Genomic DNA, 24,370 nt, shown 5'->3' on the forward strand with positions numbered 1-24,370 from the left:
ATCCCCCACATCAATTCAATTAAAAATATAACTATTTTTTTTCAATTCAATAACTCTGTGCCAGCATAAGTCCATAAATTCTTTCTTTTATCTTTATTTTGTATCTCTTTTCACCATATTTATTTCTTTTTTTGAAAAATAAAATTGTTATTTAGAATTTATTGAAACATTTTGGAAGAGTGATATATCATTTATATATAGTACTTTGTACCTCTGCACCCTTGGAAAGTGACCTGGACTCACATTTCATAACTTCCTTGTGACAAAGGTCCTTAGGTGGTTACCACATAGTTGAGGCACACTGGCCCATCTGACTCAGTTTGTGGCTGTGGCATTGAACCCTCTATATCACTCCTGTGTGCAAACTGCACACCCATTCCATGAGAAGCTACAAACTTGATAAGCATAGAGCTTCTTCCTTCATGATTTAACCTCAGTGTTTGAAATTCTTACTGGGTCTGTTGTGGTGCTACTGAAACCACACTACCTCCTCTCCCTGCTAACTCCTCTCGAGCTATAAAATGTTCAAATCCCAGCCATTAAAATAAATTATCCCACCTTGCCTTTCCTTCAGGTTGCTACTCCATTCTTTTTTCCTTCTCTTCCCCCTCCTCCTCCTCCTCCTCTTCTCCTCCTCCTCCTCCTCCTTCTTCTTTTTCCACAGCTAACATTTCTCTGCTCTCCTGGTCTCTCCACTTCTTCACCTTTCCTTTTCATCTCATCTTTCTGAAATATGGTTTCCACATCTACCATGGTGCCAAAATGACATCAATCAGGGTCACCAGAGGTCTCTTAATGTCAAATAAAATGGCATCTTCCGACATGACTTCATGCTGACCTCTTCTTCCCACCTTGAAACCATTTCTCTGGTCTGTGTACCACCTTTCTTTCCTGACTTTCTCATCTGACCCATTCTTCCTTTGGAAGAGAGGCTGGGGGCACCTGGGTGAATTGGTTAAGCGTCCAACTTTGACTCAGGCCATGATCTCACGATTCGTGAGTTCCAGCCCCATGTCAGGCTCTGTGGTGACACTTGGAGCCTGGAGCCCGCTTTGGATTCTGTGTCTCCCTCACTACCCTCCCCCCCGCCCCCACCGCTTTCGTTCTGTCTGTCTCTCTCAAAAATAAATAAAAATTAAAAATACAAAATAAAATTTAAAAATTTAGCTTCTTACCCTGTTGTGAGTCACTGAATGATATGGACAAGAGGCAGGCCCTGCATGTGAGTGAAAGAGTAGATAGATGGGATAGGGCGATTAGGCCTTGTTGGTAGTAAGCTTCTTGGGGGAGCCAGTGTCCATGCACAGACTGCCAGGTTTGCCCTCAAATTTCAGTTGTGTGGTCTTCCTTTGGAGTAACTTAAAACCAGCTCTGGTAATGGTAGAAGAATAGTAATGGAAAGAGCTCTTAATGAAATGCAAACCCTTTGTCTGGTTCTTGCCTATGAAACTTTTCATCTCTGTACAGTTTAATAATGAATATCAGGGTAACATTCAGAGATATATTTTAACAACTTGGGAAGAGAAAGAGGGCCTTCATTAACAGAAGTGGCAATAATGTAAATATAATCCACAGATGAACTTACAGTTTTTAAAAGAAAACATTTCTTTGATACCACTTTCTTTCAGACTATGTGGTTTCTATTCCTACCAGAAAATATAGAATTTGATTCTGTTCTAATTTTCTAAATACTTTTACTCTAATAAATGACTTTAGTAGTTGAAAACGAAGTTTGACAAGATTTGTTTCATACCCCTGTATTTAAAAACAGAGTCATTCAGACAGGCTTTTCTAATGTTAAATAACAGAAAAATTCACCTGACTTTTTATATTTTTGTTTTTTTGACAGTTAAATTTTTGAAAATCTACTACAGTTCCTAAACAAGTAAAGATCAAAAGGCAAAGAGGAAAAAAAGTTACATTTTTGTTTATTTTTCACTCTGTCCCAAGCATAGTAATGTATATTCCTAAGAGTCATACTTTACTAATCCATTTCTTGGCACTGCTTTAAGAAGCCCAGAACTTTCTGGGCTTGCCTCTTGTCCATCACATCTGGCCTTGTCATGAAGTCAACTCTTTGAAAATTGATACATAGTGAAGCATCAAATTCTGCCAAACATCTGATGAGTGTTGGTGTTGGAAGGTCTCCACAAGGTTGTTTTTTTGTTTTTTTTGTTTTTTTGTTTTTTTGTCTCTTCAGTCACTTGTGTTAATCTCCTTGGATGTCTTTGTGAGAATAAAACTATGTTAAGGGAAATAAAACAACTCAAATATTTGCACATGCAACTTATTGGTCCCACTTTTTATTCTTTTGCAGAGAATGGGACAGAGAACTGGCATCAAAGAAAAACCCCAAACTCATTAATGCCCTTCGGCGATGCTTTTTCTGGAGATTTATGTTCTATGGACTCTTATTATATTTAGGGGTAAGGATCTCATTTGTAAATTCATTATAGATAATAAGTATATTCATTTTTATGATTTTATTAATCTAAAGTAATTATATTCATTTTATGACTAGGGTAATCTGGTGTTCAGATAAGAGGACTAATTCAACTCTAAATACAAAGAAACCACTAAAACTCTAGTAGAGACAAGTAAAAATGCATTAAGATGTCCTGAAACACAGGTGGCAACCTATAATTTAAAATAGGTTCAGCATTAAAAAAATTAAAAAAAAAAAGGTGGTGGGGGGCGCCTGGGTGGCTCAGTCAGTTAAGTGTCTGACGACGTCTGAAATCATGATCTCGCCGTTTGTGAGTTTGAGCCCCACATTGGGCTCTGTGCTGACAGCTCAGAGCCTGGAGCCTGCTTTGGATTCTGTGTCTCCCTCTTTTTCTGCCCCTCTCCCACTCTCTCTCTCTCTCTCAAAAATAAATAAACATTAAAAAAATAAAAAAATAAAAAACTGGGGATTGAAGATGGCAGTGTAGGAAGACACTGGGCCCACCTCGTCCTGCTCATGGCTTAGATTCCACCCACATCTGCCTAAATAATCCAGAAAACCACCAGAAGACTAGCAGAACGGACTCTCTGGAGCCAAGCATAGACAAGAGGCCCACGAAAGAGGGTAGGAAGGGCGGAGAGGCGGTGTGTGCTACACAGACTGGCAGGAGGGAGCTGGGGCGGTAGAGGGGCAGCCCACCTGGCAAGACAGAGCCCCCAAGTCTGGCTTGCAAAAGCGGAGGGACTGGACTCCATGAGTTCTGACAGCCAGTGGGACTTAACATCTGGGATGTTAAAAGTTAACAGCTCTGCTCTTGGAGAGCGGGGAGGGTGAGAGGACACCGGGAGGGAGAGTTACTGAGCCCCGGAAGACAGAGCTCAACTTGGTGGGGAACAAAGGTGCTGGCAAGCACCATATCCCTCTCCCATCCCCCAGCTGAAATCCCAAAGGGAACCAGTTCCCTGTCACTGAACTTGCTTGCACTGCGCAAACACCCAACCCTTCTGTGGATCCATCGCTCCGGGTGCTGCAGGGCCCCTCCTGCAGGGGACCACCAACAGCAAAGGGAGCTAAGCCTGCCCCTCCCACTCCTGTGCACCTTGCTGATCCACCCTGGCTAATACACCAGATCCCATCGAAGCAGCATCACAAGCCAGGCAGTGTGCAAGTAGCCCAGACAGGGGCCACACCACTCCACAGTGAGTCCTGCTGCTGGGAGAGGGGAAGATAAGTTACACACCAGTCTGACTATGGCCCCAGCGGTGGGCTGGGGGAAGACATCAGGTCTGACGTCAGCCTCGCCCACCAACACAAGTTACTCTGGAAAGCACAGGGGAAGTGCCCTGTAGTTTGGAGCCACCGCAGGGACTACCCAAAATGACGAAACAGAAGAATTCTCTTCAAAAGAAACTCCAGTAAGTAGCGATATCTACTTAAATCAAAAACAATTTAAGCAATATAACAAAACAAGAATTTAGAATAATAGTCATAAACTTAATCACTGGGCTTGAAAAAAATATAGTGGACAGCAGAGAATCTATTGCTACAGAGATCAAGGGACTAAGAAATAGTCATGAGGAGCTAAAAAATGCTATAAATGAGGTGCAAAATAAAATGGAGGCGACCACAGCTCGGATTGAAGAGGCAGAGGAGAGTATAGGTGAATTAGAAGATAAAATGATGGAAAAAGAGGAAGCTGAGAAAAAGATAAAAAAAAAATTCAGGAGTATGAGGGGAGAATTAGAGAACTAAGTGATGCAATCAAACAGAACAATATTTGTATCAGGAATTCCAGAAGAGGAAGAGAGAGAGAAAGGGGCTAAAGGTGTATTTGAACAAATCATACTTGAGAACTTCCCTGATCTGGGGAAGGAAAAGGCATTGAAATCCAAGAGGCACAGAGACTCCCTTCAGACGTAACTTGAATGGATCTTCTGCACGACATATCATAGTGAAACTGACAAAATACAAGGATAAAGAGAAAATTCTTAAAGCAGCTAGGGGTAAACATGTTCTAACTTACAAAGGGAGACCAGTAAGAGTAGTGGCCGACTTATCTACTGAAACTTGGCAGGCCAGAAAGGAATGGCAGGAGATGTTCAATGTGATGAACAGAAAAAATATGCAGCCAACATTCCTTTATCCAGCAAGTGTGTCATTCAGAATAGAAGGAGAGATAAAGGTGTTCCCAAACAAACAAAAACTGAAGGAGTTCATCACCACTAAACCAGCCCTACAAGAGATCCTAAGGGGGATTCTGAGAGTGAAATGTTGCAAAGATCACAAAGTACCAGAGACATCACTACAGGCATGAAACCTACAGACATCACAGTGACTCTAAACCCATATCTTTCAATAATAACACTGAATGTAAATGGACTAAATGCTCCACCCAAAAGACATAGGGTATCAGAATGGATTAAAAAAAACAAGACCCATTTATTTGCTGACTACAAGAGACTCATTTCAGGCTTGAGGACACCTTCAGATTGAAAGTGAGGGGATGGAGAACTATCTGTCATGCTACTGGAAGTCAAAAGAAAGCTGGAGTAGTCATATCAGACAAACTAGACTTTAAATTAAAGGCTGTAACAAGAGATGAAGAAGGCATTATATAATAATTACAGGGTCTATCCATCAGGAAGAGCTGACAATTATAAATGTCTATGCGCTGAATACAGGAGCCCCCAAATACATAAAACTGTTAATCACAAACATAAGCAATCTTATTGATAAGAATGTGGTAATTGCAGGACTTTAATACTCCACTTACAACAATGGATAGATCATCTAGACACACGGGCAATAAAGAAACAAGGGCCCTGAATGATACATTGGATCAGATGGACTTGACAGATATATTTAGAACTCTGCATCCCAAAGCAACAGAATATACTTTCTTCTTGAGTGCACATGGATCATTCTCCAAGATAGATCACATACTTGGTCATAAAACAGCCCTTCATAAGTATAAAAGAATAGAGATCATACCATGCACACTTTCAGACCACAATGCTATGAAGCTTGAAATCAACCACAGGAAAAAGTCTGGAAAACCACCAAAAGCATGGAGGTTAAAGAACACCCTACGAAAGAATGAATGGGTCAACCAGGCAATTAGAGAAGAAATTAAAAAATATATGGAAACAAACAAAAATGAAAATACAACAATCCAAATGCTTTGGGAAGCAGCAAAGGCAGTCCTGAGAGGAAAATACATTGCAATCCAGGCCTATCTCAAGAAACAAGAAAAATCCCAAATACAAAATCTAACAGCACACCTAAAGGAAATAGGAGCAGAGCAGCAAAGACAGCCTAAATCCAGCAGAAGAAGAGAAATAATAAATATCAGAGCAGAAATAAACGATATAGAATCTAAAAAAAACTGTAGAGCAGATCAATGAAACCAAGAGTTGGTTTTTTGAAAAAATAAACAAAATTGATAAACCTCTACCCAGCTTCTCAGAAAGAAAAGGGAGATGACCCAAATAGATAAAATCATGAATGAAAATGGAATTATTACAACCAATCCCTCTGAAATATAAGCAATTAGGGAATACTACAAAAAATTATATGTCAACAAACTGGACAACCTGGAAGAAATGGACAAATTCCTAAGCACCCACGCACTTCTAAACTCAAACAGGAAGAAATACAAAACTTCAACAGACCCATAACCAGTGAAGAAATTGAATCAGTTATCAAAAATCTCCCAACAAATGAGTCTAGGACCAGATGGCTTCCCAGGGGAATTCTACCAGATATTTAAAGCAGAGATAATACCTACCCTTCTCAAGCTGTTCCAAAAAATAGAGAGGGAAGGAAAACTTCCAGACTCATTCTATGAAGCCAGCATTACTTTGATTCCTAAACCAGTCAGAGACCCAGCAAAAAAAGAGAATTACAGGCCAATATCCCTGATACAAAAATTTTCAATAAGATACTAGCAAATCGAATTCAACAGCATATAAAAAGAATTATTCACCATGATCAAGTGGGATTCATTCCTGGGCTGTAGGGCTGGTTCAACATTTGCAAATCAATCATTGTGATACATCACATTAATAAAAGAAAAGATAAGAACCATATGATCCTGTCTATCGATGGAGAAAAAGCATTTGACAAAATTCAGCATCTTACTTAATAAAAACCCTCAAAAAAGTCGGAATAGAAGGAACATACTTAAACATCATAAAAGCCATTTATGAAAATCCCACAGCTAGTATCATCCTCAATGGGGAAAAACTGAGAGCTTTCCCCCTGAGATCAGGAACATGACAGGGATGTCCACTCTCACCGCTGTTGTTGAACATAGTGTTGGAAGTTCTAGCATCAGCAATCAGACAACAAAAGGAAATCAAAGGCATCAAAATTGGCAAAGATGAAGTTAAGCTTTCACTTTTTGCAGATGACATGATATTATACATGGAAAACCCGATGGACTCCACCAAAAGTCTGCTAGAACTGATACATGAATTCAGCAAAGTCGCAGGATACAAATTACATTTTTATACACTAACAATGAAGCAACAGATAGACAAATAAAGAATCTGATCCCATTCACATTTGCACCAAGAAGCATAAAATACCAGGAATAAACCTAACCAAAGATGTACAAGATCTGTATGCTGAAAACTATAGAAAGCTGATGAAGGAATTTGAAGAAGATATAAAGAAATGGAAAAACATTCCATGCTTATTTATGGATTGGAAGAATAAATATTGTTAAAATGTCAAAACTACCCAAAGCTATCTACGCATTCAATGCAGTCCCAATCAATATTGCACCAGCAATCTTCTTGAAGCTAGAGCAAGCAATACTAAAATTTGTATGGAACCAGAAAGACCCCGAATAGCCAAAGTAATTTTGAAGAAGACCAAAGCGGGAGGCATCACAATCCCAGACTTTAGCCTCTACTACAAAGCTGTAACCATCAAGACAGTATGGTATTGGCACAAAAACAGACACATAGACCAATGAAATAGAACAGAGACTCCAGAATTGGACCCACAAAAGTATGGCCAACTAATCTTTGACAAAGCAGGAAGGAATATCCCATGGAGAAAAGACAGTCTCTTTAACAAATGGTGCTGGGAGAACTGGACAGCAACATGCAGAATATTGAAACTAGACCACTTTCTCACACCATTCACAAAAATAAACTCAAAATGGATAAAGGACCTGAATGTGAGACAGGAAACCATCAAAACCCTAGAGGAGAAAGCAGGAAAACACCTCTCTGGCCTCAGCCGCAGCAAGTTCTTACTTGACACATCCCCAAAGGCAAGGGAATTAAAAGCAAAAATGAACTATTGGGACCTCATGAAGATAAAAACCTTCTGTACTGCAAAGGAAACAATCAACAAAACTAAAAGGCAACCAACGGAATGGGAAAAGATATTTGCAAATGACATATCAGACAAAGGGCTAGCATCCAAAATATAAAGAGCTCACCAAACTCCACACCCAAAAAACAAATAATCCAGTGAAGAAATGGGCAGAAGACATGAATAGACACTTCTCTAAAGAAGACATCCAGGTGGCCAACAGGCACATGAAAAGATGCTCAATGTCGCTTCTCATCAGGAAAATACAAATCAAAACCACACTCAGATACCACCTCACAACCAGTCAGAGTGGCTAAAATGAACAAATCAGGAGACTATGGATGCTGGCGAGGATGAGGAGAAATGGGAACCCTCTTGCACTGTTGGTGGGAATGCAAACTGGTGCAGCTGTTCTGGAAAACAGTGTGGAGGTTCCTCAAAAAATTAAAAATAGATCTACCCTAGGACTCAGCAATAGCACTGCTAGGAATTTTCCCAAAGGATACAGGAGTGCTGATGCATAGGGGCACTTGTACGCCAATGTTTATAGTAGCACTTTCAACAATAGCCAAATGATGGAAAGAGCCTAAATGTCCATCAACTGATGAATGGATAAAGAAATTGTGGTTTATATACACAATGGAGTACTACATGGCAATGAGGAAGAATGAAATATGGCCTTTTGTACCAACGTGGGAACTGGAGAGTGTTATGCTAAGTGAAATAAGTCATACAGAGAAAGAAAGACACCATATGTTTTCACTCTTATGTGGATCCTGAGAAACTTAACAGAAGACCATGGGGGAGGGAAAGGAAAAAAAAATTAGAAAGGGAGGGAGCCAAAGTATAAGAGACTCTTGAAATTGAGAATAATCTGAGGGTTGATGGGGGGTGGGAGGGAGTGGAGGGTGGGTGATGGGTATTGAGGAGGGCACCTGTTGAGATGAGCACTGGGTGTTGTATGGAAACCAATTTGACAAGAAATTTCGTATTAAAAAAATAATAAAAATAAAAAAATAAATAAAATGGATTCAGCAATAAATAAATAAATAAATGAATAAATAAATAGGTTTAGTAAATTTCTTTGAAAATACTTATTTTCTATTATGGTCCCAAACCACATTATCTTACTAGTACATGAGATTGCTGATGTTTTTATTTTTTTGTATTTGACTGTAGGATATCAAGACACAATGTCAGGTCAAATTTAGCCAATTATCCATATGAATAAATGTAGTATCTTGCAATCATACTGCATGCTGAATTTCAAGGAAACATAGAAAAAATTTAAAGCTTGGCAGCGAGGTACTCTCGTAGTATATTTTCTCAGTCACCTGTCTTCATCAGTGGGAAGAGAGCTCTGTACCTGAAAGCCCCTGGCTTTCTGGTATTTAAATGTAGTCTGGGATGCTTCCCAGTGCTATTAAATATGACTCAGATATGTTAGTTTTTACACCACCAGAGCATCATTTCAAATCCTTAGTTGAAACCTGTAAAGGCATGACAAGTTGAAAACTTATTTAGCCTGTAAGTAAAGGCTGTGCACAGTATTTGCTTTGGGATAAGTACTATCTTTATTCACAGGTATTGTATTCATATTGATCTCCATGTATTGGAGAGTTAGCAGTGCCATAGTGTCAAGTTGCGTGTTTTTAAGAATTTGTAGTTTGTACATACCACTAAAAATACATTTAAAAATTTATCGTGACACAGATGGTCACATTTTGGTCCAAAATGTTTTGTAATTCTCTTGACAATCACCTGGAAAAATTCTTCTGGCTTTTGAGTTGATCTGCCATCCATCTATCCACCCATCTGTATCTATCTGTCTGTCAATCTGTCTGTCTGTCTGTCTGTCCATTCCTACAGAAACCAACAACAGTTTTAGGGAGGGAAATATTTTGTTCATAAATATAAGTAAGGCAAGTCAAGAATTAATTATCTTTTAAGATGTCATTGAGGTGATTTTTCTCAGAAAGGGTACTCAGAACTTGGGAAACAGTTTTATCCACAGCATCTGGCTCTATTTGACTTATTAAAAAATCTTTTGTTGATTTTAATGACAATAGTTTATATGTTTGAGTCAGTGTATAGAAGTACAATTCCCTCTGAACATGTATAAGAATGTAACATTCTCAATAAGTTATAGTTGATTGAAGTGAATGACACTTCAAACAATTGTTATGTCATGATCGAGATTGTGGTGAAGCTGAAAATTCTCTTCAGTCATTGTCTCCATCACACACTGCTACCATTGATTAATACTGATTAACCTAACATCCTAACGATCGAGCTCCTTTTATGCTCTGCCTGCCTTGTGAAATAATTTATCCAGCAGCATCGAAGTTTCATGAGAACAAAAGCACTCATTTAAATGTGATAGTTTAGGTGATACATGAACATATTTATCGAATGGTTTTTTTGGTCATGTGTACAAAACCAAAAAAATGGCTTGATATAATTTAATGTTTATTGAATTTAATATTTATTGTACCTAATCTATTCTAGGTTCAGCATTAAGTCCTTTATGCAGATTGTCTTATTGAATTCTTCTGGTAACTCCATGGAGCAGATGTTATTACCTCTAATATACAGAGAAGGAAATTATGAAACTTTCCAGAGTACACATATGGTAAATTTGAGTGATAGTTCTCTTTAGTCCCAAAGACTGTGACCCTTCCACAATATCCGATTATAATTGTTATATAATTATATGTGTAATGATTGTCTTTAGGTCCTCAACAGAATGGTGTCTCTAGTAACCAGCCTCAGGTCTGCTGAGTTTTTTGCATCTTCCTAGGAGACACAGGTTGACAGAAGCCGAGGGTTCTTCCAGGGTCACCTCAGGGGCAAAGCTGAAGAAAGTTTGCAGTAGGGGAACCAACTAGAATCTTCTCCTTTACTTATACTCCAGAATCCACCCAAGGGCCAGTATTGCCAAGGTCAAACTTAAAAACAAAATTAAGGGGTAGAAGAATGGCATGGGTGTAGATAAGGACTTATTCTTAAACTTCTCAAACTTAAACATATCCCAGCAAAAGGAATCTTAAAGGCTTTCATGGTGTATTAACTACTCTTGAGTGGGAGTGAGGGATGAGGTGCTCTCCAGTAAACATGAACCCTAGACTGCAGGTCTGGAACCATCAGCACGTTCAAAGGGCAAAGTTTACTTCCCCCAGTTCACCTGCTACTGATAACCAACAGAATATTGGTGAGGAAAAGAACCGATGGGAAAAGCAAGGAAAACATGTGCGGTGGGAAGGCATGGAGAGGAAAATTTGCATTGGCAATGGTACAGATGTGGTGAGACTGGAGGTTTCTCACCCTTGTCACAGAGAAAAGACCTCTCTGAGGTTGTGAAGTTTTAAGTAGTGAAAATGTTAAACACTGTAACTCTTAAAGAATTTAGATAACCATGTGGTCATTAGGACGAGTGCAGCTTTTCAGCATACCTAATCTCTTGTCTCTATTCTTTTTGTCACTTACAGAAGAAAAGAAGGGTAGAAAATGTAGCCATTATTATAAGACCTCTGCCTTTTGAAGCAACTTCTACCAGTACCTTAGTATTTATGGTATTCTTTTGGGGCATTCCTTTTTTTCCTCTGCTTGTATCAGCTTGGGGATTTTTCATTCCATTAAATGAGTGAGGATTCTTGAAATTGCTAGAACACTACTCTTGCTAAAACGTGGGCATGCTTTCAAAATTACCTGTACATTCTTAGTCCCTCTAAATCAGGATAATTGTGACACAAAGAGTATTCAGTTGTTTTCAGGACGATAGAAAGAGTGGTGTAAGATTTGCTTTTGACTGTGAAAGGTTAAGAAAAAAAGAAAATGCCATCATCAAGGAGCTTGTATCTCTACAATAGTTGATGTAATTTTAAATCATATTAGCTATGGCCTCTCATCATTAACTATGTACTTGTTTTTTCTTCATCTGACTCAGCAGCCAGATACAACATGGTCTTTCACATTTAAGACTCCTAGCATAGAAGAGAAACTGGCTGTTAAAAAACTGAGCATGAGAGTCAGTTAAGGACAGTGAGAAGCAAGCCAAGTGTCGGGAGTACTGTGAGCAAATTGCTGAGAGAATAGTGTTATCCCTTCTTGATTCCTAGGCAGTTCTGGGCATATTGCCATCATCAAAGTGAGATGCATGTCAGTACAACTTGGGTCAAACCTGTTCTATTCATTAGACCCCAAGAAGTAAAGGAGAAGTCCTAGTACTAATGTTGATAGAGTTCTCAAGTCCCATGATCTGTATTGCATAAAACGATCTTTTATCTCTTATGGGTTTTTTTTTAAATGTTTATTTATTGGTTTTTGAGAGAGAGAGAGTGCACATGCAAGTTGGGGAGGGACAGACAGGCAGGGAGAGAGTAAATCCCAAGCAGGCTTCATACTCAGCGTGCAGCCTGGTACAGGGCTCCATCTCACGACTGTGAGATCAGGACCTGAGCTGAAATCAAGAGACGCTTAACCAACTGAGCCACCAGGCTCCCCTGTCCCTTAAGTTTTAACAAAGACATTGAGTAGGCACTTGAATACAAGCCTACTGCTAAGAAACGGAGAGTGTTTGAGGGAATTCTGCCCACAGATGGTCCCTGGCTTAGGCTCTGACTTATGTATGTTCCTTTCAGATGACTGGTTACCTAAGGACAGCTATCTCCAGCAAATCTCCTTCTTCTAGATGCCTGTTAGGTGGGTCCCCTTTCTCCTCTTCCTTCCCATCCCTACCTCTCCCCATATGTAGCTTCTTCTCTAACCCCAGCAGTGACTTGCATGCTGTACTCCCTAAACTCACCCTATATCCCATTTCTACTCACTACTAGAATCCTCATCTCTAATACACACTTCCTTGTGTTGTCTACCTGAATGAAGGCAATCTACACCTTCCCTCAGTTCCTGTGGTAAGAGTTGAAAGTTCTTGGGCTTTAGATTTCTTTGAATCATCAGGAATTTCTGTATCAGTCTTCTGGATATTTCTGTATCCAGAAGCCCCACCCCAAATATGTGATTTAATTGATTTGGATGGGTCTTGGGATAATAGTAGTCTCATTAAGGTTCCCAGGTGATTCTGATTTAGGTAGACAAGGGCCAACATTATTACTAAATGCATCTGATTTTTGCTAGAATGACCCACATTGAGAAAGCATTTTAGTTTGAATTTTTATTAATGATAATATGAAAAAACTTAAAAACATAAAAATGAATATTAACTCTTTTAATGACATTAGAGCAGTGTTTCTCAAACTTTAATATGCATACCAGTGACCCAGGGATCTAGCTAAGATGCAGGTTCCAATTTAGGAGGTTTTGGGTGAGACCCTAAAATTCTGCATTTCTAAAAGCTCTCAGGTGAAGGCCTTGCAGGGTTGTGGGAGAAGAGAAAGCCTTGGTAGAAGGAATACTGTTGTGAAAAGAGAAGTGGGCAGATTCATGAGGGCCAATGAGCCCTTGAATAAAGTGACGGGAATCCCACTGGGATGAGAAAGTAGCTAAGGGCTTATTGGGAAATCCCAAAGTAACTAGTGTTAACTCTCCACGTCTTCCAGTGGTGCTCTTCCCAGGACCCCACTGGAGAGAAGCAGATGACAGGATGCATGGAAAGGGCAAAGATATGGTTAAAAGGCACTCTGTTTCTCTTCCAAGATTGCAGCAGAGGGAGATGTTACATCTTTTTCTGTAGGAAATTTGTTACACAGGTTGGTTGGTTTTTTGTGAACAATTTGAAAGAATGGTGCTCCAGGAGCATTTAGTGGTATATGTACTTTTGAAGGCTAACCTAGGAATCCAGTATCACGTCCAGTAGAATACTGTGTCTAAAACCAAATGCACCTCCTGTTCTTCCATGTGAAATTTTGGAACAAAATTGATTTGTAAATTGGGAATTGTTTGTGATCATGTTTTTTTTTTTTATTAAAAATTCTTTTAATGCTTATTTATTTTTGAGACAGAGAGAGAGTGAGTGAGGGAGGGGCAGAGAGGAGGGAGACACAGAATCCAAATCTGGCTCTAGGCTCTAAGCTGTCAGCACAGAGCCCAAAGTGGGGCTTGAACTCAAGACCTGATCCGAAGTTGGATGCTTAACCAACTGAGCCACCCAGGTGCCCTTGTGATCATGGTTTTTAAGACTTAAACTGGATATAAGGGCATCTAGGACTTCCATTCCTGATAGGAACTTGGTGCATTTTTAGCTCTTGTAGCTAACCAGTATCCAATATGACTAATGAATAAAATATGTTTAAAGTAAAAATATATGTATGTATTTTCTTTTCAAAGATGGGGTATTTTTTTCTTAACTTCCCCAGGGCTTGCTCATGCCCTGTTGCCACAGACTTGTTTTATGATCTTTGGGCAAGTCAAATAACTTTCCTGGATCTCTGTTTCCTTGAGTATACAGTAAAAGAGGCTGTAGTAAAGTGTATAATGTCTATGATCTCTTTAAACTTTTAAATTATGTGTCCATGAGATGGGTCCTAGAGAAGTGGCATTTATCTTAAATCACAATGATCTAAACTTATAACTTGATTTGCTAAGTTGATGTTGAACTAATCATAATCCTTGCACTGATGGTCAGTTGAGAGATAAACAAGTCATGTTATAACATTTCCATTTCGATTTATGGTTATGAATAAAGAGGAAGGCTTTGCAGTCAAATGTTTGGTTCAAAGCCCAGGTTTACCACTTAATAGCTGTGTGACACTGGGAAAGTTATTTAAACTTGAATAAATCCTGGTACATAGCAAGTACTTCATAAATGATAGCTATTACTGGGGCTCCTATGTGGCTCATTTGGTTGAGTGTCCGAATTCAGCTCAGGTCATGATCTTGAGGTTCATAAATTTGAACCCACTTTGGATCCTCTGTTTTCCTCTCTCTCTCTCTGCCCTTCCCCCATTCATATTCTCTCTCCCTATCTCAAAAATAAATAAACATTAAAAAAATAAAAATAATAGGACTCCTGGGTGGCTCAGTCATTTCTCAGTGTATACCCGTGTGTGTGTGTATTTCCTTTTATGTTTTTGTATGCATGTTTTCTTCACCACTTATTAATGACCATAAATCATATGAAATTTCCTAACTAAATTTTATTATTCTTTTAAATATTTTTATGATTATGAAAGTAATCAGATAATTACTGATAAATTTGATGTTCATCCTTCTAGTTATTTTCCCATGGGAATAGAATATATACTTTATTAAGGGAGGGGGATCATTGCTTTATATAATGTGTTATAAATCTGCTTCTCTTCTTAATGTATTATGAATGCCTTTTATGTCATTAGATGACTTTTTACCTAGTCACCCTATTGTTTAATAAATCATGTGACTGTACCATACCATAATTTTTCATTTCCCCATCATTAAATGTTTATATTGCTTCTAATTTTTCATGATTGTAAACACACCTTCAATGACATCCCTTTAGCAGATTTCCAGATTATCAAATTGCCTTCCAGTAAAATGTACTATTTTACTTTCTTGCTACTAAAGTATGAAAATTCAGCCCTCACCAATAATAGGTGTCATCATTTAAAAATTATTTTCAAATTTCTCAGTGAGAAGGAATATATTATTATTTTTCTTTGCATTACTTTTGGTTTCTAGTGAGTTTAAACAGTTTTTGTATATTAATTAAGCATTTATATTTTTTGTGTGTATGTAATTGCCTTTTCATGTTTTTTGTCTATTTTACAGTTTGTCTTTTTCTTATTGATATAAGAGAGTATTTCCCCCAGCCTGTCATTTGTTTCTAGTGAGTTTTACCTCTTATTTTCTTAACAATTAGAGGTTTTAACTTTTAGGGCATCTAGGCAGCTTAGTCCATTAAGTGTCCGCTTTGGACTCAGGTCATGATCTCAACAGCTCATGAGTTTGAGGCCTGCGTCGGGCTGTCATGGGCTCTGTGCTGACAGCTGAGAGTCTGGAGCCTGCTTCAGATTCTGGGTCTCCCTCTCTCTCTGCCCCCTCCCCCGCTTGTGCGCGCGCGCTCTCTCTCAAAAATAAATAAACATTTAAAAAATTTTAAAAAAGAAGTTTTAACTTTTAAAAATTTGCTGCCAAATCTATATACCTTTTCCTTTGTTTTCTGCTTTTGTTATCAGACATTCTTAAAAGGCTTCCTACCCAAATTATTTATGTTTTTACATGTTTTTTTATGTTTATTTATGTTTATTTATGTTTTACTATTTCAGCTTTTACATGTAAATATCTAATGCATTTGCAATTTATTTTGATGTATGTTTGAGATAAAAATGTAATTTTAAAAATGAGTGTCCAGTTTCCTCATCATTTATTGCATAATCTAGCCTTTCTCCACTGAATTAGAATAACACAATACACAAAATTATTACGTGTGCTTGAACCTGCTCACAGATAAATCACTCTATTTCTTTGTCATGCCACATATTATAATAGCTGTATAATATGATTTAATATCCAGTAATGTAAGCCTTTTCACACATTTTTCTTATTCCTCAAATGTTTTCGACTAATCTCTCATTTTTTTCAAATGAAATTTATAATCATTTTACCCATTGATTAGCAAATACTCACTTAGTGGATGTTCTGTGCTAGGTATTGTGCATCATGTTGGGATTATTATAGAAATGAAGACAATCAGTCCCTGCTATTATGGTGCTGAAAATCCGCTGCCAAAGAACCCACCTGAAATTCTGGTGAAAGTTACGTTAGACTTACAAAATACCATGGAGAGAATATAATCTTTGTAATATTCAGTTTTTCTTTATAGAAAAATTTAAAGTCCTTAAGACTTTTATTTAAGACTTTAAAATATGTCTTAGTAGGGGCTCCTGGGTGGCTCAGTCAGTTGAATGTCCGACTTCGGCTCAGGTCATGATCTCACCGTTTGTGAGTTTGAGCCCCGCGTCGGCCTCTGTGCTGACAGCTCAGAGCCTGGAGCCTCCTTTGGATTCTGTCTCCTTCTCTCTCTGCCCCTCCCCACTTGTGCTCTGTCTCTCTGTCTCTCAAAAATAAATAAATGTAAAAAAAATTAAAATATGTCTTAGTAATGTTTATAAATATTTTTAAGGTATATATATTAATTATTGGTATTTATAATGTCTCTTGTTATATAACATAAATTTTTATATAAATGGGATACTTATTTAATTGATTACTATGCTTGGTATGTAGGAATTTAATTTCTTAGTATAATTATTTCTTAAACCTCTGCCTATGAAACTCTTAATTCACTTAAATTTGTTATATGGATGGTCATATTCTATGCTTATAATGATCCTTTTCATTTCTTCATAATACTCATACCTTGATCATTTCTCTTATTGAGTTGTAACAGCTAAAAGTTCCAGAAAATGTTAAATTGTTCTAATAACCAGTATTCCTATTGTTTGTGTTTGCCTGACCCTAAAGGTAATGCTTTTAGTTTTATCGATTAGTTTGTTAAGATTAGTTAATTAGGTGTTGATTGCCGTTTTGAAGGAAAATTTCTTTCTTTATATTCAAGTATAGTTAGAACATTTATCAGAAACTGATATTGAAGTTTTATCAGATTTATTACAGTTGTTACTGAGATAATCATAGGTTCTTCTATAGTCTATTGGATTCTATTAATTTCTTAATATTGAGAAATCCTAACTTCTCAATATTTCTCAAATAATGTCCTAGTATTCCTGGGATAAAGACATATAAATAATATTGTAAAAAAGTTGACATACTGATGATCGTGAGGAATTTAGTGACTACACACCATGGAAAATAATGGAACCTTAGAAGTTCTTCAACTAATCATGTACTTGTATCAGAAAAAATAACTACACTTTGAGTTTAGAGGTATAATTTTTAAAGTAAATATTTAGCCAACTGCAAACCCACTATTAATGGAAAATTAAATCAAAGTAAATGTGGTATTGACATTTGTCTATGAAGAGCAACATAGTATAGAAAAATTCTAGAATAAAATATTGATCTAAAAGTAATTTTGAGGATGAAATATTGCCACTCTAAGCACACTATGAAAAATTATATTTGTAATGCAGATAAATTCATACCTGTAATTTCAAATACAAGATTTATTTTGACTTTATTTTCCTGGCGTAAGGAGTTATTTTGAAATAAAATTATCTCTGCTAGAGAAAGTCTGACATGGGTCTATGAAACTTGAAAGAAATAGGGCATCACCTGCACAGATTGTAGTAGTTTAAAAATGGAAACAACCTGTATGCTCCCAGTTTAAGACAATGGGACATATAACCTGATGTATTCAAGGATGTCATGTTGAACAGCACTTAGAATAAATTTGTAGCTATGCAAGGATCAATGGAAATAAATGTCAAAAACACAGTGTAAATAAAGAATAGTTGCAAAAAGCATAGTATGATACCATTTATATAAATTTAAAACACCAGAGCCAATTCTTTCTATATATTCTAAAGGTGGATACATGTGTAATAAAAGTACAAATCATATACAATATGATACACACCAACAAAAAAGTACACACTTATTTACTTTTTAAAAAACAAGTGCTCTTCAGCAGATATAGCAAACAATTAACATGTTATATGCAGATAAGTTAGTGATTTTCTTTTCAGTATTCATCTGTCTGAATACAGGTTTGAATATGGCTAATGTGAGATGAGAAAACTATAACCCATTTTGTGATTAGTTTGGAAACTTTTAAAAAGTGTTTGATTCTTTCCTTATATTCAGAGCCTTAGTCTACATAGTTAATTTGAAATAAAGTACTGAATATAAAGTATAGAATGCACAGCTAGTGATCAATCAGTGACAGCTCTGTATAGGTTAGGATTGATTTCTAATGGGGATGAACTTGGTACAGAAAAGCGTTTTTAGTTATTGGGAATAAGGGGGCTTCTGGTATTGGGCATTTGCGGTTTAGAAAAGGGATTGTAGAAAATGGAGGAGAATAAGCAAATTAAGGGTTGAGGGGGAGTAAACTGAACAATGCTGTGGTACCAGTCTGGCTGGAAAATATACCTTTGAAATGGAATCAATTAGCCTAACATCACATCCCTTGAGGGTTTAGCTTCAGATCTCCATTTCATTGGTTCATCATAAAACAAGACAGGGGAGGTTTTGTGTTTTTCTCTCTTGAAAACAATTTAGTAAGATGGAGAAGAGTTAGACCTCTTGAATTCAAATCTATTCCTATATATTCAGGAGGAGGGGTAATGGATTTGATGGACAATTTGATTTACTAATTAATTGAGGACCCTGACTAGATGCATTTGGAAAGCACAACTTTCGTCTTCCTGTGTTAACTCACAAGGCTTTGAAGAGTTGATAAATCATTGGAAACTGGGCTGAGGTTGAAGTTTGTTGTAACACTGCTTCCCTGAAGTCCATACCCATTCCACACCAGGATGGGCTTGAGACCATTAGTGGAAGTGGCTGAATTAAATGCCACCAGTGCCTGCATGCTCCTTCCTCCTGTTGCCAGCTCCCCTTTATGTGGTTGCCTTGAGAAGCTGTTTTCATTCTGGAAATAATGCCACTAACTCCAAACACTTCCTCAAGTTCTATTTTGAAGTCACATCCGGTCACTTGGTGTCTTTGGCCTTAGTTTCTTCATCCACAAAGTGAAAATAATAATGGCTACTCTGACTCCTAAAGCTGTCCTGAAAATCAAATGAAAATATTTCATAAACCATTCAGCGCTATGTACATATTACTGATTAATATACCATTCCAGAAACCACACCTTTACTGTATGGCCACTATTCACTTTTCAGTCAAAAATACCTTATGCATAAACTTGTCTCCAAATGACTTTCACTATAACCAAAAATCAAATCTTATTTCAAAGTATAAAAATGAAAATAACATCAAGAGTTTTACATATGGCGCAGCCCTCTATGTTAGCCCATTTTAAATCCTTCTCTAAAGATGAAATTTTTTTTTGTTGAAATTGTGGGGCCATTTTATGCAAGGGAAATGAAATCTAATTTCTTGGTTTTTCCTCTTTTTAGGAAGTCACCAAAGCAGTCCAGCCTCTCTTACTGGGAAGAATCATAGCTTCCTATGATCCAGATAACAAGGCGGAACGCTCCATTGCAATTTATCTAGCCATAGGCTTATGCCTTCTCTTTGTCATGAGGACTCTGCTTTTGCACCCAGCCATTTTTGGCCTTCATCACATTGGAATGCAAATAAGAATAGCTATGTTTAGTTTGATTTATAAGAAGGTAATGCTTTCTTGCATAGTCTCCATGCTACGTGCAACATGTTTTAAATGTCATGTTGATACACATAAGGGATAAATGCTAAAATCAATTTTGTAGGCCTGTTAAGTAAATGGCGGCATTAATTAATGTTTCTCATTTTCCTTGGTGATTAATTCAGTTCATTTTGGCTAACAATTATTGAGCATTTTCTGTAAACTCCCTATGCTATGGATTTCATTTTTTAAAAATATTTTTTAATGTTTATTTATCCTTGAGAGAGACAGAGAGAGTGTGAGCAGGGGAGGGGCAGAGAGAGGGAGACAGAATCTGAAGCAGGCTTCAGGCTCCGAGCTGTCAGCACAGAGCCTGATGTGGGACTTGAACTTACGAACCGAACTGTAAGATCATGATCTGAGCTGAAGCTGGAGGCCCAACAGACTGAGCCACCCAGGTGCCCCAGATTTCATTTTTTAAAACTAGTCACATCATTGTGTTTTGGAATGTATGGCTCCCCATTAAAATGATACTTACCATCCGTGTAAAAGTCATTGGCAAAATGTCTTGTGGTAAAATGCCATATATCTTTACATTCAATAACAAGAGTGTAGTATGTAATTGTTATTGATAATCCAAGCAATAACAGTTCCTGCCTTAATTAGTTGTGACACAGTGATTTTGTCATCCTTTGAGTCCTGCAAATTGAACATTTTTGCAACAACACATGTACTACAACCATAAGAACTTTCTCTACTTTTCTGTATGCATTATCCAGACAAGAGCCCAAGTTGCAGAAGCATGATTTAGGTGAATGCAGATTAAGACTTCCCACCTTACAAACACAATTTAATATCATTTCAGTGACATGCTTTGTAGGCCATGTGTGATTGCTTGGGTCTACCAAGTCATTACAGTAAAGCTATTTTGGTTGAATCATTTGGGTATTGCTTTACCCTTCTTCTCTTTTTCTTCCCCCAATGTAAAAACTTTATATAGTTGGCTTATAAGGGACATGGATCTGAAATTACCTCTAGCAAATAACCCATAACACTTCCATAATATATATGCAAGGTCAGTTGTGTCATAAAACCTTGATAGTCATACTTTATTGTTCAAAACAGCCTTTTATGGATGCACACACACAAAAAAATAGAGTCCACAGTTTAGTCAGATCACCTCAGCTACAATGTCATCAATTCAACCAAGTACCAGGAAAACATGGGTAATAAATCAAGAAAAATTTTGTTTTGATCCAGAAATTTTATGGGCTAAAGGGGATGGGAGATCAAAGAAGGAGAAGGTTATTTGTAAATTCATGTGTAACATTTAGCACAAATACAGCAGCATATGTGTTTTCAGACTCAGAACATGCTGAGGAAAAGTTAGAAGCTATTGCATCTATCCTTTTTTCTCTCATTTTTGAGTATTTGTGTTATTACCTGGTTTGCTTACCCCTCTAGCTGCACTTACTGGCCTGCACTGGCACCATCACCAGAGAATTCAGTTGTGTCTTCACGTGGCTGTGGTTTGGTCCCTAAAGGAGCCTGAAGTCGACTGGTCCCGTATCAGACCAGCTCCATCCACATGGCAGGCAGCCACTAATTCTCCTTACAGTACCCCAAATTTTGTAATACAGCACTTTTTTGCTTTGCTCCAAAATCTGCAACTATGATACATTCAAATTATATTTTATATAATGAACCTAAATGCATTCTATAAATGTCAAATCATTATGTTGTACACCTGAAACGAATACAATATTGTATGTCAACTGTACTTAAATGAAAAATGTAAAAATACAAGAAAATAATCTAAATATGAACTAAATTTATCTTTGCTTATGAATTTCAAGAAGACAGAAATAATAACAAAAACAAATCTTCGCTGAGTGCTTGCTATGCACACCTGAGATAGATGAAGTCTATTAATGAGGAGTGTGTGACCCAGTCAGTGGAATTTTCCCCTCATATTGCTCTAATAGTGTTTTGGAATTAACTGCTTTGATTCTTTCTTCATCTGTACTTATCTAAATTGTATTCATTATTCCACACCCATATTCAATTTTACCTCCTCGATAAAATCCCAATTTTTGTAACCAGGTATGTGAACTTTCTCATAACCACCCGGTTATATTCTGCTCCCTTGAACTCATTTATCATATCATATTTAGTTGATGTATGTACTAGGTTACCTTAAGGCAAGAAATATGTATTAATAAATCCTAACAATAATTCCTGAAGCCTTGAATCCAGTGATTTGCATCTCATAAGTGCTCAATACATATACATTCAATTGAAACAAATATTGGATGGGTACTCTCCAATCAAAGGCATCTAAGGGATAATAAATTCTTATTAAATTTTAGGCAAAGTATAAGTGATCTTCATAACTATTATTAATTTATCTACTTACCAGTTCTATTTGTGTATAGGGATGTATTTTTTCTGTGTAATATTTAAGGATTTTGTATTGTTAATCTTTCACAAAGTCATTAATGATTCAATTATTCATAATATACTTTTATTGACTTTAATTGTCATTTTATTCAATAGAATTACTATAGGACTCCACTATAGAAAAATAGAGTTACTATAAGATTATAGTCTTTAATCTCAAATTTTGCTGCCTATAAAAACCAAACCAAACCAAACCAAACCCACCAAAATCTCCACACCATATGAATGGACATTTAAGTGTAATATCATTACTGCTGTGGAGTAGAAAGGATGTTCTTACTATATAGATGCTGGAAAATAAAATAACTACAGGCATGCCAGTATAATATATTTTGTGAAGAGAAATATTTATAAATCGGAGAATATCCTAAGCTAGATAAGCATAAAATAATTTTCATTACCTTTACTTAAAAACGCATGCATAGTCACCTAATTCTTCAGCTGTATTATGATGTTATTTATAAATATTCTTTTTGTCTTCTCTTTGTCAACATCGCCTAACTTCCGATTTTCCTTTTAGACTTTAAAGCTGTCAAGCCGTGTTCTGGATAAAATAAGTATTGGACAACTTGTTAGTCTCCTTTCCAACAACCTGAACAAATTTGATGAAGTATGTACCTACTGATTTATGCATTATTGTTATAAATCATACAGTCCCAAGGGTTTTTCTGGGTTAATTGATGGTAATATGTGGCTAAATCATAGACATCCCTACCTTCCCTATTCCTGCAAGGTTGGGTTGCATAGGACGGTGCCATTCCGGGGGCTTACAGAACCAGCCGATACAAAGGCATCTCAGCTTGCTGCATATTTAATGAGGTGTTTCAAAATTCATTTTTTATCAGATCTTGTTTCCTTTTAATACTTTACATCTGTTATTTACTTTGGCTGAATATGATACTCTGAGCAATTCTTGTTCAGTGCTGTCTTATGACACAAATAATTGCAAGGTCTTTGAGGACACATAATGTGTTTTATTTATCTTAGCATTTTCAGTATGTAGCATAATGTTAAACCCACAGCAGGTGCTACATAAATTACTAATGAATTGAGCCTGCATTTACTCTGAATATTTTGTCAGGTGATAGAGTTGTTACCTTGAGCCTTTGGAAACCCTTTTGCTCTTACATGTTTATACCATGGCTCTTGCTTTATCCAAATAGAAGTAAGTTATTTAAAATAAGTCCCTGACCTGATACTTAAGATATTTAATTTTAATTCCATTGAATAAAAACACCCCGAAAATGCAACAACTTGAAGTTTCTTCCTTGGGAAATCCTAGTCTATTTGTAGAATGTTTAAGCACACTGATGTGTGCTTCGTGTAGCAAACACATTGAGTTTAGCACAGTGGGAACCGTGATGTGTTTGATTGTATAAGCTCGCTGTGCTCAATTTCTCCCATCTTAGGCTTGTTTGCTTGTTTCTTTGTCACTGGTTTTCACTGTGATTTTATTTCGCAGGGACTTGCACTGGCACATTTTGTGTGGATTGCTCCTTTGCAAGTGGCTCTCCTCATGGGGCTCCTCTGGGACTTGTTACAGGCCTCCGCCTTCTGTGGTCTTGCTTTCCTCATAATCCTTGCCCTTTTTCAAGCTGCACTGGGAAGAATGATGATGAAGTACAGGTAGCACTCTGGTTACATAGCTTGGAAGGATTTTAAGTTAGATATTCCAAAAGTCTAGTAAAACCAGGGACTGCTGTATATACTGAACTGGGATCTACTTCCTGGATGTCACTAAAAAGGAGTTATTTCAATAGTGTAAATCATAGTCAGTGTATTAAGGGACATTTGTTTTTTTGCTTATCAATCTATAGAATTTCTTTTTAAATATCTTAATATTCAGTTCATTTTTATGTATTATAATATTTAGGTAGAATGGATAAAACATATGTGTACATGGGAGTGAATGCATAAATGTTGGATAGAATTTTATAGGTTTTTCCTACTCTGGTTCAAGGATAATCACACTA

At 37.0% G+C, this 24,370-nt stretch overlaps 1 protein-coding gene across 2 annotated transcripts in view; it reads left to right on the forward strand.

Annotated features, from left to right (window-relative positions):
- CFTR (CF transmembrane conductance regulator) overlaps positions 1–24,370 on the forward strand; it is a 188,665-nt gene that overhangs the window by 30,411 nt on the left and 133,884 nt on the right. Inside the window, exons 1-5 of one of the 2 annotated variants that reach the window (XM_045495405.1) lie at positions 2,322–2,426; positions 12,415–12,475; positions 19,750–19,965; positions 22,918–23,007; positions 23,860–24,023. In XM_045495405.1, coding sequence (XP_045351361.1) covers positions 19,873–19,965; positions 22,918–23,007; positions 23,860–24,023 — 347 coding nt within the window. In that variant the 5' untranslated portion in view covers positions 2,322–2,426; positions 12,415–12,475; positions 19,750–19,872. Of the gene's footprint in view, positions 1–2,317; positions 2,427–12,414; positions 12,476–19,749; positions 19,966–22,917; positions 23,008–23,859; positions 24,024–24,370 lie in introns of those variants that run through there. The other variant, XM_045495404.1, reaches the window with a different exon arrangement.

This window comes from Leopardus geoffroyi, chromosome A2 (genome assembly GCF_018350155.1).
Source record: "Leopardus geoffroyi isolate Oge1 chromosome A2, O.geoffroyi_Oge1_pat1.0, whole genome shotgun sequence".
In the NCBI taxonomy this organism is placed as follows: Eukaryota; Metazoa; Chordata; class Mammalia; order Carnivora; family Felidae; genus Leopardus; species Leopardus geoffroyi.